This window comes from Engraulis encrasicolus, chromosome 2 (assembly GCF_034702125.1).
Source record: "Engraulis encrasicolus isolate BLACKSEA-1 chromosome 2, IST_EnEncr_1.0, whole genome shotgun sequence".
NCBI classification, from domain to species: domain Eukaryota; kingdom Metazoa; phylum Chordata; class Actinopteri; order Clupeiformes; family Engraulidae; genus Engraulis; species Engraulis encrasicolus.
This window is the reverse complement of record NC_085858.1, coordinates 23,115,723-23,133,222: the sequence shown is the minus strand read 5'-3', so window position 1 is coordinate 23,133,222 and position 17,500 is coordinate 23,115,723. Positions and strand designations below refer to the sequence as shown.

Sequence of the window (17,500 nt, the reverse complement as noted above, 5' to 3'; positions counted from 1 at the left end):
TATTCCTTGGTATGACATACGCATCATAGCCTATTCTATTGTGTGCCCCTTGTGCACAATTGTTTGTATTTAAGTTCGAGAAAAAGTGAAAAAGCTCAGTAACTCAGTTTCTATTTGCTTGATATACTTCCATGTAGAAGGTTATACAATCATCTTGCTTTAGCACCTCATCCTCTAAGGTTAGATGTACACTATCACGATAAAGAAAAGAAAAAAAAACAATATAAAATCTGTGGCTAGTGGAATACCTGAATGGCTAGTGACTCGGGAAAACCACTAGCCACAGTGGCCAATGTGTGAAAAAGTTAATGTAAAGCCCTGGTGTGTAAGGTTATGGGCACGCTCAATGGGAGGCCATCGCTGTTGCTTTCCTTTAAATGGCGCACTTGTGCACTTCGGGCACCACGTTTTAGTGCGTTGGGTGGCGCTCACACCTGACTACTAAGCACACTGAAAGTCCAAACTTTCCATCGACTCGATGCACTTAAGACCTCAGTGCACTGAGTACACTGTGCACTAATAGTCAATACACTGACACAAGTGTGCCGTTTGAGACACAGCATACAGTATGTCTTTTAAAAATATATATATTTCTAAGGCTTTTTTTGCCTCTGTTTTTGATAGGACAGTGGTGGAGAAACAGGAAATGAGTGGGAGAGAGAGACGGGGAAGGATTGTCGTTGGCGAAGTAACCCAGTGCCCTACCGCTATCCCATGGCAGGGCCGAGACACAGCATACTGTATGTCTTGACTTGTGTGTGCAATCTGTGCATATACTATGCGTGCTCTGCACATATCTTCAATACATGTACGGTTGGAGAGGAGAGGCCACTGATTTGGGGGTGAACATGTGTACCTGTGACTTGAGGGAGGTGATGGTGTCTTTTCTATATGCGTGCGTGTGAGTGTGTTTGTTGGTGTATATACGTACCTGTGACTTGAGGGAGGTGATGGTGTCTTTTCTATACGCGTGCGTGTGAGTGTGTTTGTTGGTGTATATACCTGTGACTTGAGGGAGGTGATGGTGTCTTTTCTATACGCGTGCGTGTGAGTGTGTTTGTTGGTGTATATACCTGTGACTTGAGGGAGGTGATGGTGTCTTTTCTATACGCGTGCGTGAGTGTGTTTGTTGGTGTATATACCTGTGACTTGAGGGAGGTGATGGTATCTTTTCTATACGCGTGCGTGTGAGTATGTTTGTTGGTGTATATACGTACCTGTGACTTGAGGGAGGTGATGGTATCCTCCAGCTCCTGCCTGAGCTCTGCTGGCATCAGACCCCTCAGCTTCACCTCACACTCCTGACGCACCTGGGTGACCTGGGGAGAGAAAGAGAGAGATTTTTATTATATTTTTTTAAATTGTAATTTTAATTAATTTTGTTTTTAAGTATTTTTTGGGGCTTTTCAGCCTTTATTGGTTTTTGTGAGACAGGATAGTGGAGGAGAGACAGGAAGTGAGCTGGGAGAGAGAGATGGGGAAGGACCGGCAAAGGACCCGGACCGGGAATCGAACCCGGGTCGGCCGAGTGGTAAACGTGTGCCCGACCATATCATCCACGGTAGGGCATCAAGCGCAGGTTTGAGGGGATTTCAAGCACTTCATGTCGATCTTGAAAACGTTGGGACACGTTGGGCCACACTTTCACGTGCACCCGCAAAAAGCGAGTGGAAGTGGTAGTAATGGAACCAGGTCTTAGTGTATGTGTGTGTGTGCATGTGTGTGTGTCTGTGTGTGTGAGAGGAGGTGGTGAAGGAGTGTGAAAAAGAGAGTACAAGTCAAAGAATAGACAAAAGTGCTGAATGGACAGAGCTTATAACTGTGAAAGTTAAGAGATGATAAGGTGGAAAAAAACGAAATGGCAGAATGATTGAGGGAGAGGAAGGAACTATGGGGGGCGAGAGAGAGAGAGAGAGAGAGAGAGAGAGAGAGAGAGAGAGAGAGAGAGAGAGAGAGAGAGAGAGAGAGAGAGAGAGAGAGAGAGAGACAGAGACAGAGAGACAGAGAGAAGGGAGAAAAGATGAATATTCAGTCCCAGGACTTTCCTCTTATTCCTGTTGCTTTTCATGTTTCCTGAGAGCTAAGACCCAAAGTCAGAATGAGGGAGAATGATCTAAACAGAAGAGTTTGCCCCCCCGCCCCCCCCAGTTGTACTCACTCAGGAAATAGATGTTGAACTGTTAGTACTATTGGTTGGGCGAGTGAAAGAGGGAGCAGAGAGCAAGAGGAAATGAAAGGTAAAGCAGATGTCAAGATAAAAATGGAGAGATGGAGCAGGCTGGAGAGAGAGAGAGAGAGAGAGAGAGAGAGAGAGAGAGAGAGAGAGAGAGAGAGAGAGAGAGGATAGAGAGAGAGAGAGAAAGAGAGATCAAGGGGGCACGAGAGCAAGAGAGACTACCCAAGAAGGCTTCTGGTGGAGAGGGTGAAAACCCAGGAACACAAACATTATCACAAACACAGAAAGACGTCCTTTCTTTAGATGTGTGTGTCTCTGCATAGGAGAAACTAGCGATACACATCTACACGCACGCACGCACGCACGCCCCCATTTTACTATAGTGTGGTCGGGCCACAGGCTCTCTCGTCTCCCCCATCAAGGGGGCTGTCTGACTCCAAATTACAGCCCAGGAAAAAGTGTGGTCTCCTCTCCACACAGCACAGCACAGCACAGCACAGCACTCAAACAAATCTGGTCAGGAATCCCCCCATCCACCACACACACACACACACACACACACACACACACACACACACACAACACGCACTACACACACACTACACTCAAACACACACACTACACTCAAACACACACACACACGAAAACATACACGACACGCCACACTAGACGTGGACACACACTAAGCTATGGGAAATCTTTGACAAAAGTGCTGAATGGACAGAGCTTATAAATGTGGAAGTTACGAGATGATAAGGTGGAAAAAAACGAAATGGCAGAATGATTGAGGGAGAGGAAGGAGCTATGGGGGGCGAGAGAGAGAGAGAGAGAGAGAGAGAGAGAGAGAGAGAGAGAGAGAGAGAGAGAGAGAGAGAGAGAGAGAGAGAGAGAAGAAAGCGGCTTTGATTACGGTTAGAGGGTTAGAGATTCCTAAAAAGTAAAGAATCAGAGAATGTGAGGTGTGTGTGTGTGTGTGTGTGTGTGTGTGTGTGTGTGTGTGTGTGTGTGTGTGTGTGTGTGTGTGTGTGTGTGTGTGTGTGTGTGTGTGGTGTACGGTGTGTGTCTGAGACTCTGTCACCACGGAGGCAAGACCACATGTCCTGCTCTGGACACCTAGTATTCTTTTTAAAATTTAATTGAATTATCCAGGAAAAAGAAAGACTTCAGGGACGAGCGAAATATTGTCTTTGTGTGTGAGAGGGAGAGAAAGAGAGTAATCTCTGAGAGAGAGAGAGAGAGAGAGAGAGAGAGAGAGAGAGAGAGAGAGAGAGAGAGAGAGAGAGAGAGGAGAGAGAGAGAGAGAGAGAGAGAGAGAGAGAGAGAGAGAGAGAGAGAGAGAGAGAGAGAGAGGACAGTGACGAGTGCTCAGTCCCAAACTAATGTTCTTGTTGTGGATTGTGCTGATAGTTCTGGATTTCTGTAATTAAGCTGTGGAGCGGCAATGAGAGGACTGGGAGCCACTTCAAAGTGATGGCTGCACAGGCAGCTCCTACCGAAATGAACCATGCTAAATCATGGCACAGAACCATGCTAAATCATGGCACAGAACAGCATGGCACGACACGGCACAGCACGGCAAAGCACACAACAGCACGGAATGGCGTGGCGCGGCACGGCACAGCACAGCACAGCACAGCACAGCACGGCACGGCACGGCACGGCACGGCACAGCACAGCACAGCACAGCACAGCACAGCACAGCACAGCACAGCACAGCACAGCACAGCACCACACGCGGGGTAAATGGCCTCTTCTCTTTACACCCACTTGTCTTCCCTCAAATGTGATGCATCCCACACAACCTACTGTCCCTCTCCTTCTCTCCCATCACCCTGTCCCAAATGAACGTCACCTCTCCACATCCCCAAGTCCCGCATGGAATGTCACTCATCCGTGTACAGCCGTGACATAGTGGTTAAGAAGATGGGGTTTAGATGAAAGGGTTGCAGGTTCGCATCCCACCCTTCCACTCCCTACCACACTCCATGGCTGGGCTGAATTCCCTTGAGCAAGGCACCTAACCCCACACAACGCCAGGGACAGCAACCAATACCCTGCACTTAAAATAACTGGAAGTCGCTTTGGATTAAAAAAAGTGTAGAGTAATGTAAAAATGTAATTCTCCCACACAATACACACTACCTTCCACCTCTGCCATCACCCAGCCAAAATGCCCCGGTCTCTCCCCACACCTCCTCCCCAAAATGCCCCGGTCTCTCCCCACACCTCCTCCCCAAAATGTCCCGGTCTTTCCCTACACCTCCTCCCCAAAATGCCCTCTCCTCTCCCTACACCTCCTCCCCAAAATGCCCTCTCCTCTCCCAACAAAATCCCCCAATTGCTCTGCCTCTGTGTAGATGTTATTATGGGTGGAAATAGAAAAAAACTACAATTTCAATTTGTGGGTTTTTTTTTCATCTAGTGAGGGAGAGGAGGACTGGAATGACTGAAAAGGCAAACCTAGAGCAACTCGAGAGCGTAACCCCTTTCACAACTGGACCAGAAAAATGGTTTGGAGCATGAAACCGGACCCTTGGCCACGAAAGCCAAGCCCAGAGTAGCCAAGCACGGCGTTATCCCAAACAATAGGCTGAGCGTCGAAGGGGCTGGAGCTGGTGGCCTAGGAAGAAGCAAAGCCAAGCTGTCAGTGCAAACCCACAAGGGCCTCTACAACACAATGTCTTAGGGCGAGGGCGCAAATCGCAAAACTACAGCTCTGAGTGTACAGCGTAAACCGCTGGGATCTAACACCCCACCTTCGGGCAGAAGGGTGCTCATAACACAGAGAAACCAAGCCTGGTTTATCCTGTGGGCCCTATGTTTTGTGGCCCCCTGAGTGTCTCGGAGGTTTGTGGTGTATTCTGACAGGCGCGGGGGCCTCTGCCGCTACGATCCGGGGCCTTCGGGCCAACTCAAGGTCACTCCTGGCTCGGTAAACACTCAGAAAGCGGAGGAGGTGGAGGAGGAGGAGGAGGAGGAGGAGGTGGAGGAGGAGGAGGAGGAGGTGGAGGAGGAGGAGGAGGAGGAGGAGGAGTAGGCCCGTTGGTGAGTACAGGAGAGAGGGGAGGAGGAAGGAGAGAGGGATGGGGGAGAAGGAGGGATGGAGTGAGCGAGAGAGAGAGAGGGATAGAGGGGAAGGCACTGCTCACTGTCCCTGTGGGGCCGGCGCTGATTGGAGCTGACACCCAAGGAACACAAGGCATACCTCAGGACAACCAGCTGAGGTAGACACCAGGGCTGGAACGTAACCAGAGCTGCCCAAAAAGGAGAGAGCAGGGGAGGAGGAGAGACAGAGGAGTGGAGAGATAGAGAATTAGGACAAAGATGGGGGAAAAAGGGGAAAAAAAGACAGACAGACGGACGGACGGACGGACGGGCGGATAGATGGACGGAGGACTCACGGAGTTAAGAGTGGGGAGGCTAAGCCACATACATATGGTGCATTCCAGTCCCAAGTCATCCTAGAAGGAGATCGCACTTATCCTACCTGGATATTTCAGCTGCCGTTCCTGACAGTTGATGTGGAAGTTCTACATCCATGGCAACCGCCGCGGTTCAGCTGACTTTAGCTAGGTGTTTTGATACGAGCCAAAAAAGCCACAATAGCTATTACTCTGTCATATCCATCAAGGGCGAAACTTTGATTTTGACATTGGTGGGGACACAAAAGTGCTCCAAGACAAAGATTCCAGAAGCTTTTTTGCATTATCAATCATAGGTTCATGTCATGCAGATGTAGGGCACGGTCTATGAATATGGTCATTGATCCACGTCGATTTATAAGCACGAGCGGTGCTGTCCCCATAGCCTATTTGTTTCAAACGTGTATGACGCGCTATGCCGATTTAATGTCACGCTTTCAAAGACGTTGATTATTGAGAATGGAGAACGAGACACGGAATAGGTTAGAGGTAGGCCTAGGTGAAATTAATGTGGAGAGCATGGTCTATGAATATGGTCATTGATCCACGTCGATTTATAAGCACGAGCGGTGCTGTCTCCATAGCCTATTTGTTTCAAAAATGTATGACGCGCAATGCCGATTTCATGTCACGCTTTCAAAGACGTTGATTATTGGGGAAACGAGACACTGAATAGGTTAGAGGTTGGTGAAATTCATGTGGAGCGAGAGAAAGAGAGAGAGGGGGTGGGCAGCACCAACCCTTTGGATGCAGTGATGCACGCGCAACCGAAATTGAAAGAAAAGACAGGGAGGGACGAGAGGCAAAATGGGAGGCGCGGGTACTCAGACCTCCAGACCTATCCCCTTCTGAATTCTGCATTTTTTTGTTTGTCATTATGCTAAGGTGCCCGCCGACGTTTTACAAAGGCGCCCTCGTGATAAATCTGTCTCGTGTTATGTTGACGAGGAGTTATTGTGTCACTGTCACAAACATTCTATCATTTGCAGGACATAATGCAACATTAACATATTGACAGCCATTGGATATTCAACTGCACAACAGTCTCTGCAGTTAGTTGTGCCATCGTAGACAACTTGATTCATAGATAACGAGTTTGCCCTGCTAACGGGCTGTGTTCCAAACGTCATTTCATTAGCGAGTGATAGTGTGACTTACAGATTTCTTTGAAAAGTAGCTCCGTATGTCCACTTTTTTTCTTTTGCCTGCCATCTCACTTGGCAGTGAGTCATGTGCCCGTGTCACCCACGTTGCACCAAAGATTCTGGAACGTTAGCCTGCCAGAGTAATTTAATAACGTACCGTGTGGTAACACCACTGATAAGCGCAGTGATAGAACCTACCGAAAAGACCTCAGCTTCTTTTTTTTCTTTTTTTTGGCGCTCCTGCCTCCTAGCAACCATACACAACCTAGAGTCTCACGTGAAAGAAGGGGAAGGCACAGCCAATCAGATTGGTCGTCAGCCTTTGGCAAAGGACTTTTGGTTAACCCTTTCTTCGCCGCAATGCGAATGAGACGGGAGACCGTTTTTCCCCCCAGCCCCAGTGATCAAATTGGTGCGGACAAAACGATAATCGCTGGATATTGGTGGGGACGCGTCCCTTATATCCATGCCGAAATTACGCCCATGGTCATAATGTTACATTTATGTTGAGACAATATCATGTAATAACACAAGGTTTATGCTGAGTAAAAATAGCTGTGTTTGGAACAGCTGCACAAAAGAGAAATGGGGTTTCACTATTTATTGACATTTTAAATAACGGCTCCATGGGCGCCGCCATTATTAGCCGACTTCGATTTGTTGAGGTGGGAGTAGTGCGAGTCACCCCGACCTCGCTAGTTGGAGCTCCCACTTCGACTGGCGTTCCAGAGCGTTTTTCGTAGTAGGAGGTTGGATAAGTGCGATCTCTTATTAGGATGATTTGGGACTGGAAGGCACCAATAGTATTTGGGGCTTGCATCCAGTGTACGTTTGAAAATGAGTGAAGGGAGGAAAAAGCAGTAGCGTGTCAAAGCACAAGAGAGAGACAGAGAGAGAGAGTGAAAGAGAGATGACATTACATTGACAAGTCATAAAGATGGAAAAGTAAAAATTGAGAAAGTCAAGCTGGAGGAAAACAATCTAAACTGACAAGCGTGTAATTTGCCATGATTAGATGCTGCTTTCTGATCGGATAATAAGGTGGCTGTTAGTTTTGATTACTCATCTAGCGCTGGGTCCCTCGTGATTAGGCTACTGCTGTGCTGTTGTGGGCAAAGAAAAACACATTTACATTATCATGTGCAATTATGACTTGAGTGGTGGGACAACAGAAGAAGTCCATGGTGGTTGACCTGCTGGGACTATACAAGGACAAAGGAAGAGGATTGACATTTGACCTTGAATTTGACATCAGGAAGCTGCCCTCTGATCCCCTGATTGAATTCCCAGACTGAGCAGAGTGTGTGCCACTATGTAAAGTCCTTCTCAAGGCCCTTCTGTCTGTCTGGGAAACAGCTGTTGCTTTTGTTTGGAACCACTATCCAATTCAAGCACTGGTGGCACTTTTACCTTGATAGCACTTCGAACTAGAAATCAACTGTTCAGTGAAATTGTAGCTCAATTTCGTTGCCCTCTATCAGGCCTGGTTACACGTAAAGAAGAAAGCTCCACTGGGAAACTCCAACCCCCATTGTCATTGTGACACAGCACTCCACACCACACAAGAGCACATAGCACACAATGAAATTGCATTTATGCCTCACCCGTGAAAGGGGGCAGCCCCCAATGCCGCCAAGGGAGCAGTGCGGCGGGACAGTAGCATGCTCAGGGTACCTCTGTCATGGAGGAGGATGGGGGAGAGCAATGGTTAATTACTCCCCCCACCAATCTGGCGGGAGTTGAATGAGCTACAAGTCTGACGCCCTAACCGCTTACCCATGACTGCCAAGAACATATGCAGATGTTTTTATCAGCGGATACTTTTTTCATCCATTTACAGATAAACACAACAAACGCACAAAGATACAAATGAACACACAAATTGGACAATCTCATAACCTCCTTGGCGGCGGTAATAAGGCATATCCTGTTTATCAAAGAAACCCTACATGTTTATATACATCATGGTATGTTCATCAGGGTTGTGATTTTCATTTTTTTTCATTTGAAAGGGGCCTCAATTTTGAAAGCCCATTGGGAAACTCCAACTCCCATTGTCATTGTGACACAGCACTCCACAGCACACAAGTGAACACTGCACACTGCTCACAACGAAATTGCATTTATGCCTCACCCGTGCAAGGGGGCAGCCCTCAGTGGCGCCCCATGGGGAGCAGTGCGGTGGGACGGTACCATGCTCAGGGTACCTCAGTCATGGAGGAGGATGGGGGAGAGCACTGGTTGATTACTCCCCCCACCAACCTGGCGGGTCGGGAGTCGAACCGACAACCTCTGGGATGCAAGTCTGACGCCCTAACCGCTCACCCATGACTGCCCTTCACTTCACTAAGCTCTGATGAAGACCTGATGACGAGCTCAAACATGTCTGCTTTTTCCCCCTTAAAAAAACAAAACAAAACTATAAACCAGCCAGTTGATTTCATCTTCCCTCATCGGGGCTGTTTGGAATGCCTGGGCTTAACGTCTTGCTTCTACTACACTGATCTCCTCATATCCAAGATCATAACTGTCAGAAGTGGATACCGGTATGCATTGACTACTAGAGCTACCAGCAATCCCTCTTTAGAGTAAAAAAAAATGCTTTCACATGCAGGGGAGAGCTATAGCACACTTCACTACTATGCATCCATACATAAATGTACTGTATATGTGTATATGTATATATAAATAAATTGTCCGCGTGCATCCAGGTTTGAGTTAGGGGTAATTTCCCAACTCTACCCAACCTGTCTCTCCAATTACTTCCTGTCATATCTTCTAAGGCCCGACCGATATATCGGCCCCACCGACATATCGTGACAATATTTCGCATTTTTGGGATATCGGTATCGGCCATACTTTCAATACATTTCCACCGATAAGTTTGTATAACTTTCACAACCACTTTGAGTCTGTGAGAGTTCATTATTATAACTAAATATATGTGTATATATAATAATAATTTATATTGCATTAAATATCGGTTGCACATATTGGTTATCGGCCTCCCATTTCCATAAATATCAGTATCGGTATCAGCCCTGAAAAAAACATATCGGTCGGGCCCTAATATCTTCACAATGTGAAAGCAATGAACATTTCACAGAGCAATTCACCAAAGTGAGGTACACAACAACAAAAACAAAGAACCAGATACAAATCTCATCACCAACAATATGCGCCAAATGATCTTTTAAATAGTAATATTTCAGATCATCTCCAGCAGCCTTGTTCCACGGTCTAGCCCTGGGATGTTATACCAGGAAGAGCCTCTGTCTCATGCTTTTCTCTATGGGAGGAAGAAGAGGATCCTGGGAAGGATTCTCCAGGGCGTGCGAGCCACAGTCAAGCAGAGGGTACCAGAACCCTTCTGTGGAGGAGGAACGTTTGATGGTGTCTCTTTTGAGCAAAAACAACAAAAAAAGAAAAGTTACTGATGAAGTTCTCTTCTTTCTTTCTGGCGACTGAAGATCCTGGTATTCTTTCCCCAGCCCAAGACAGTGACAGGATGTTTCATCTATATATAGAGCTTTCTGTTTTCTGTTTTACGTTTCACTTTGCTCTCGCTCTCTCTCTCTCTCTCTCTTGAAGCATCATCTCATCTTCACACACACACAGACACATGCAACGGCACATACACACACCCTCCTTCTCTGAAGCATGACAGACACAAGACACTCGACACACATCACACAAATGACACACACAAAACACACACACACACACACAGACGAGCGCGCGCACACACACATGCATGCACTCAAACACACATGTACGCACGCAAACACACACACACACACACACACACACACACACACACACACACACACACACACACACACACACACACACACCCACCAACACACACACACACACACACACACACACACACACACACACACACACACACACACACACACACACACACACACACGTTCCTGACAGCTGTCATTGGCAAAGAAAAAGAAAGGAAGGAGTCCTCAGCAGCACGTTCGTTCAGAACAACTCAAACACACACAACCTGGCACCTCCTCAAGCGCTTGATGTGAGCGAATAAAAGGACAAGAAAACTGAGTAAGAGAGAGGAGGGAGAGAGAGAGGGGTAGAGAGAGAGAGAGAGAGAGAGAGAGAGAGAGAGAGAGAGAGAGAGAGAGAGAGAGAGAGAGAGAGAGAGAGAGAGAGAGAGAGAGAGAGAGAGAGAGAGAGAGAGAGGATGGGAGGGCTCTAGGAGAGACGTGAAAGTGACAGAGAACCCTCGTCAGACATGAAGAGGGTACATCAAAAACAGAGAGCCTGTGCCTCTCCTCTCCTCTCCTCACACAGAGCTGATGTCTACACAACTCTCACTCAACACACTCACGCATGCACACACACATGTACGCACACACACACACACACACACACACACACACACACACACACACACACACACACACACACACACACACACACACACACACACACACACACACACACACACACACACACACACACACACACACACACACACAAGCAAGCAAAACTTGGAAGAACTACTTGAAGAGGGGTGTGCTTGAGTGTGTGTGTGTGTGTGTGTGTGTGTGTGTGTGTGTGTGTGTGTGTGTGTGTCCCTTTGTGGAAGTGTACAGTGGGGTGTTTTAAAAGAAAGCCATTTCATTTCAGTTACACTAGCACACACTCACATGGATGGATGCACCAGCACAGACAGGCACGCACGCGCACGCGCACACGCACACGCACACGCACACGCACACACACACACACACACAAACAGACACACACACAGGGCGTGGGAGGAGAATGAAGAAACTGGAAAGAGGTGTCTTTGATTAAGTTACTCAGTGAGAGGGACCAGTGTGTGTGTGTGTGTGTGTGTGTGTGTGTGTGTGTGTGTGTGTGTGTGTGTGTGTGTGTGTGTGTGTGTGTGTGTGTGTGTGTTTGCATCCGTGCTCGTGCATCCATCCGTGCTCGTGCATCCATCCGTGTGTGTGTGAGAGTGTGTAGCTCGCTTGAAAGCAAGGTACACAGACGCATGCTGAAGGTGCAATATTGACTCAACCACTAGGGGCAATCTCCCAAAAATGTCAGTGACCCTGTGAGACAAACAAAGAAACTTTTGCTGATAACCTCAGTGGATCAGTGGCTATCTGCCCCCTTGGAGATACCTCCAGAATCGTGCACAGAGCTCTGATAGTTCTGTAGCAAGTATGTGCACTGGCTTCACATGTGGATGTACACCTATATGTAAGTAAGAATACACTGTTCAGCAAACACAGTTCTGCCTTAAGGAGAGAATGACTACACCACCTATAGCCTACGGTGTGGATGTTCTGATTTGAAAAGTGCCTCAGAGTCATAACGAGCTAGGGCCAGTTCATCATATTGGGGAAAATAAACTTTTCATGGAGGTCAGAAATAATGTAGTTATGGCCTTACCCCTCAAATTACTTTAACAAAACAAAATGGCCACTGGCCTAGTTCCAGGTGAAGTCGCCCACCAAAGAAGACGAGAATTGTAAGAGTATTTGTGTGCGCATATCAGTGTGTGTTAACCTGCGGGGTTGCATGCATACAACACCTAGATCCTTTGTGTGTCCCGCTGTAAACTCTCTCCTCCAGAGCTGGGAGCTAGAACTAGATAGCCACAGCTGAGTAAGTGAAAACAGGTGTGCATATGCAGCCGTTAAAGATCTGCAGAAAACATATTGGCATTGGAGCCTCCTCTCCAGACGTTTTCCCCTGCAGAGGAGGTTTGTTAGCGGTGGTGGTCCCACTGAATGAAGAACCAAATGACTAAACCAGGAGGGCTTCTCTAATGTTACACTAGGAACTCTTTTTCCATCCAGGGGTGCTAATGGTTAGGTTTTCATGTGGCGTCACAGGAAGGATGGGCGTGCCCTGGCTAGGTGGTGGTTTCACTGATCAAAGAAGCATTTACATTAAGTTATATTACATTACATTACATCACACTTAGCTGAGGCTTTTATTCAAAGTGACTAAGCGATTGTTTTGTTAGTACCGGTACAGGTTGTTGGTTACAGTCCCTGGAGCAACATGGGGTTAGGTGTCTTGCTCAAGGGCACTTCAGCCATGGAGTGAGGTAGGGGGTGAAGGGTGGGATTTGAACCTGTAACCCTCTGATCTAAACCCCATCTCATTATCCACTGAAAAATTGCACTTTTCATACGTGAGAAGGTGGATCGTCCATTTTGAATGACCAGAAATACACATTTTTAGATGCACAACATACTGTACTAGTTCATTGCTAAGAAAATATTCATGAAAAGATCAAATAGTAGCATAGTTGCAATACCTACTCTGGCCACAATCCTACAAGGCGCACCTTTAAGATAATCAAGTTGTGTGCCTTTGGAACTCTTTTGTAAGACCTTTAATGGAGTGACTACTGAGGAAGTCTCAAAGAAACAACATTTCCCCTGTATTCCACGAGGAAATATTGTTTCCCTGTGTGTGGGCTCTCTCTATAGGGGCTCTCTTTCTTCCTGAGGTGGTATTGGTGCCAACTGAATGCAGAGCAGACCCAGGCTAGGAAGACTTCTCCACTGTTTCTCCATGATACAGGAGCAGGTATTTTTCTTTAACCCTTTAAGGAATAAGGATTTCCCCTAAATTCTTCTAGAATTTAACCGAACATTCTATATCTCCCATAAAACTGTTGTGACATCATAATGAAAACTCAAAATATTGCTAAAATTCCAATCACATACAGTGTGATGGTACTCTAAGAACTCTCTCTCCCCTGTTGAGGCGGTGTGGATATTAGGGGAACCTTTACTCGATATACCTGTCTGCACATGTGCAGCTGCCCTGAGCTCACTAATCTTTCCCTGCTGTGTTTCCATCAGGCCCATCCAGTGTGTGTGTCTGTAGTGTGTGTGTGTGTGTGTGTGTGTGTGTCTGTAGTGTGTGTACATGTGTGTACATGTGTGTGTGTGTGTGTGTGTGTGTGTGTGTGTGTGTGTGTGTGTGTGTGTGTGTGTGTGTGTGTCTGTCTGTAGTGTGTGTGTGGAGGAGGGTGAGGTGGGGGGAAGTGGGGAGAGGATCTGACATTTCATGCCAGGCGTCCTGCCTCTTCACGGGGCCGAGAGGAGTGAGTGAGCCTGGGAACATCTGTTTGAAGTCTGGGGGCCTGTTTTTCTCTCTCTTTCTCTCTCTCTCTCGATCACTCTGTGTGCTGTGCTGTGTACTATGTGTGTGTGTGTGCTATGTGTGCTGTGTGTGTGTGTGTGTGTGTGTGTGTGTGTGTGTGTGTGTGTGTGTGTGTGTGTGTGTGTGTGTGTGTGTGTGTGTGTGTGTGTGTGGGTAGGTGTGTGTTTGAGAGAGAGAGAGAGAGAGAGAGAGAGAGAGAGAGAGAGAGAGAGAGAGAGAGAGAGAGAGAGAGAGAGAGAGAGAGAGAGAGAGAGAGGGCGGGGGGAGGGATTGTATTACAAAGACTTGTCTTGGAAGATAAACTGGGGCAATATTACTGTATGGAGAAGAGAGAGAGAGGCCTCAGCAGCTATTGCTTGTGCACACGCACGCACGCACACACACGCACGCACGCACACACACACACACACACACACACACACACACACACACACACACACACACACACACACACACACACACACACACACACACACACACACACACACACACACACACACACACACACACACACACACACACAAGCAGTAGTAGTGCACGCACGCACACACACATGCGCAAACACACAGACACACTGACAGACACAGACACAGACACAGATACAGACACACACACACACACACACACAGGCATACGCAGACGCATACAGACGGACACACACATTTTCAGGTCTCCCATGTGCAAGCCAAACGCACACACACACACACACACAAGCACACACACACACAGACACACACACACACACACACACACACACGGACACGCACACACGGACACGCACACACACACAATTACCCATGTACACATTTAGACACACAGTAGACATCTAAACACACAGAGAGAGAGAGAGAGAGAGAGAGAGAGAGAGAGAGAGAGAGAGAGAGAGAGGAGGGAGAGAGAGAGAGAGAGAGAGAGAGAGAGAGAGAAAGAGAGAGAGAGAGGGTTAGAGACAGAGAGCAGAATGAGGAGCATTGAGTGCATGCAGGCAGGCAGGCAGACCGGCAGGCAGGCAGGCCCGGGGTGAGTGAGTGAGTGAGTAGTGGACTGCTGGTATGTGGGTTTATGAGGTGGGAGTAGATGGACTTCACAGGCAGGGCAGGCAGGGCCCCGGGTCTCCGTGGCCCCAATGTGGCCCCAATGTGGCCCCAACGCGGCCCCAATTCAGCCCCAACGAGCCCCTGGCTGGAGTGTACCATCAGGCATGGCGGTGGGGCAGAGTGGACGCCCCCCACCCCCACCACACACACACACACCACCACCACCACCACTATCACCCCCAGACACTCCACAGAGGGGGCCCGGTGTAAACACTGGCTCCGCGGTAACTCGAACCCCGCCGCGTCTGCCCGCAGTCACAAACCTATACAATTACTTATGTTACTGCAAGCTGACATGTAAGCAGTAACAGAACCCTCTCTCTCTCTTGCAACAGTGGTAAACGAAACAGGAGAAAAAGACAGAAAGAGGAAAAGAGAAAGAGAGAGAGAGCAAGAAAGAGAGACTGAGAGAATGAGAGAATGAGAGAGAGAGAGAGAGAGAGAGAGAGAGAGAGAGAGAGAGAGAGAGAGAGAGAGAGAGAGAGAGAGAGAGAGAGAGAGAGAGAGAGAGAGAGAGAAAGTGTTAGACAGACAGACAGAGACAAGACAACCCTGGGGGTCTCCAGGGCATTAAATATGCACATTGTAATAGTGTGCAGATAGAGGATGAGAAGATAGAGCACATTCCATAGCAAAATGCACCATCACCTCAACATGATCTCACAGAATTCCGTGAAATGAACAAAGACCATTGTGACACAAAATCGGAGGCAGTTTCACAGATTTTACCAAAATTCTGTGATGGGGGCTCATACAAAGTGCTTTCTCTTTATTCCCACCACTCTATGTCTCATGTAAGGATTTTTTTCTCATTTCAAAGACTTTTTCGCAATTTCACGAAATTCTGTGCGATCAGGTTGATCCCTTCAAAAACAAACACATTACAGAGAAACACAAGATGTTTGGCCTGATCTCATTAACTTGAGAGAATGATCTGAAACCTCCGTCCCTCCTGGGGAAAATGGATAGGCTTCCACAGCATCTTCAAAATAGCTTAGAAATACTCTAAAGCAGCATGCACGCACATCTCTACTCGCTCAGCGAGAGGAACCAGTAGAAGGTTGATGTGTTGTGGCGATGCGAGGCCTGGACAAGCAAGAGCATACGTCTTGCGATGCGGGTGGATTCCAAGCTTCAAATATTCTGCGATGTGAGTAGGCGAGTAACCAATTGACATGCACCTGATCTGATTGTCGTGTCTAGTTGTATTAATACGTTTTGCAGAATTCAGATTATTGATAGAAAACTTTGCATGGCTGCAGTGGCAGTTAAACCCGCACAGGGCCCTTAACAAACTAGTCCATGAGCGAGTGACGACCAAGTGAGTTGCGAGTGACTATCAACAACATGTGTGGACATGGCTTACTACATAAATAAAAACAATAAAATAAGGATAATAGACATTTCTGTAGTAGCAGACATCAAGATGGTGCCACCACAGCTAATGTTACTATTGTATTGCAGTAGAATATCTAAGAAGCATATTCATTACTTGTACATTAATTACCAATTACTAATAAATTCATGGACATTAGCTGACGTTGTACCAGCCCAAAAAAACATGATCGATCCATAAGGAGATGTGTAACAACAGGGTTCATCATTGAGCTATTGATGATGTTTTTGTAGTTTTTTTCTCAGTGTTGGTTATTGCATTCAAATAGCATTTAATGGATTCATATCAGCAAAGCCATTGAATTGGGAGATAATGAGAAACAGAGTGTGTGTGAGAGAAAGAGAGCGCGGGAGAGACAGACATGGGGGGGATTCCCAACACCTCAAAGCCTCATCTCCAGTTGCTCTTTCACCTTTCAAGCTGTTCTCAGTATCTGCCGCAGGTCAACATGCCCTCTCTTTCTCTCCCCACCTCTTTTATATATCTCTCCGGTCCCCCTCTTCCCCTCTCACCTCTTCTTTTCTCCATCTCTCTTCCATTGTCTCCATCCCTCTCTCCCCATTTATGTTTTACTCTCTCACCCTCTCTCTCTCACCCCAAATCTCTCAATCAATCTCTCCTCTCTTCTCTCTCTCTCTCTCTCTCTCTCTCTCTCTCTCTCTCTCTCTCTCTCTCTCTCTCTCTCTCTCTCTCTCTCTCTCTCTCTCCCCTTTCTCTCTCTCTCTCTCTCTCTCTCTTTCTCTCCCTCCCCTCCCCTTTCTATCTCTCTCTCTATGTTTCCCTCTGATGGTAAGAGCCCCTGCCCTGCCTACCTGGCCTGACCTGCTGTAAAGCTCTGTGATCCGTGGGCTGTCCAGTAAAGTTCCAGGGGTGGGATAGGGAAAGGGAGGGGGAGGGGGGGGGCAGTTTGGGATGCTCAGGTGGGGGACAGAGGCCATAAACCACCCAGTGTGCCTCTCTTCTCCCATTCTCTCATCTCATCTCCTCTCCTCTCCACTCCTCTCCTCTCCTCTCCTCTCCTCTCCTCTCCTCTCCTCTCCTCTCCTCTCCTCTCCTCTCCTCTCCCCTGCTCTATGCCTGGCCTGACCCCCCAC

At 47.5% G+C, this 17,500-nt stretch overlaps 1 protein-coding gene across 1 annotated transcript in view; it reads right to left on the bottom strand.

The window, feature by feature from the left end:
• Positions 1 to 17,500, bottom strand: part of cep112 (centrosomal protein 112) — a 246,665-nt gene that overhangs the window by 18,568 nt on the left and 210,597 nt on the right. Inside the window, exon 24 of the mRNA XM_063184029.1 lies at positions 1,218 to 1,319. Coding sequence (XP_063040099.1) covers positions 1,218 to 1,319 — 102 coding nt within the window. The remainder of the gene's footprint in view (positions 1 to 1,217; positions 1,320 to 17,500) is intronic.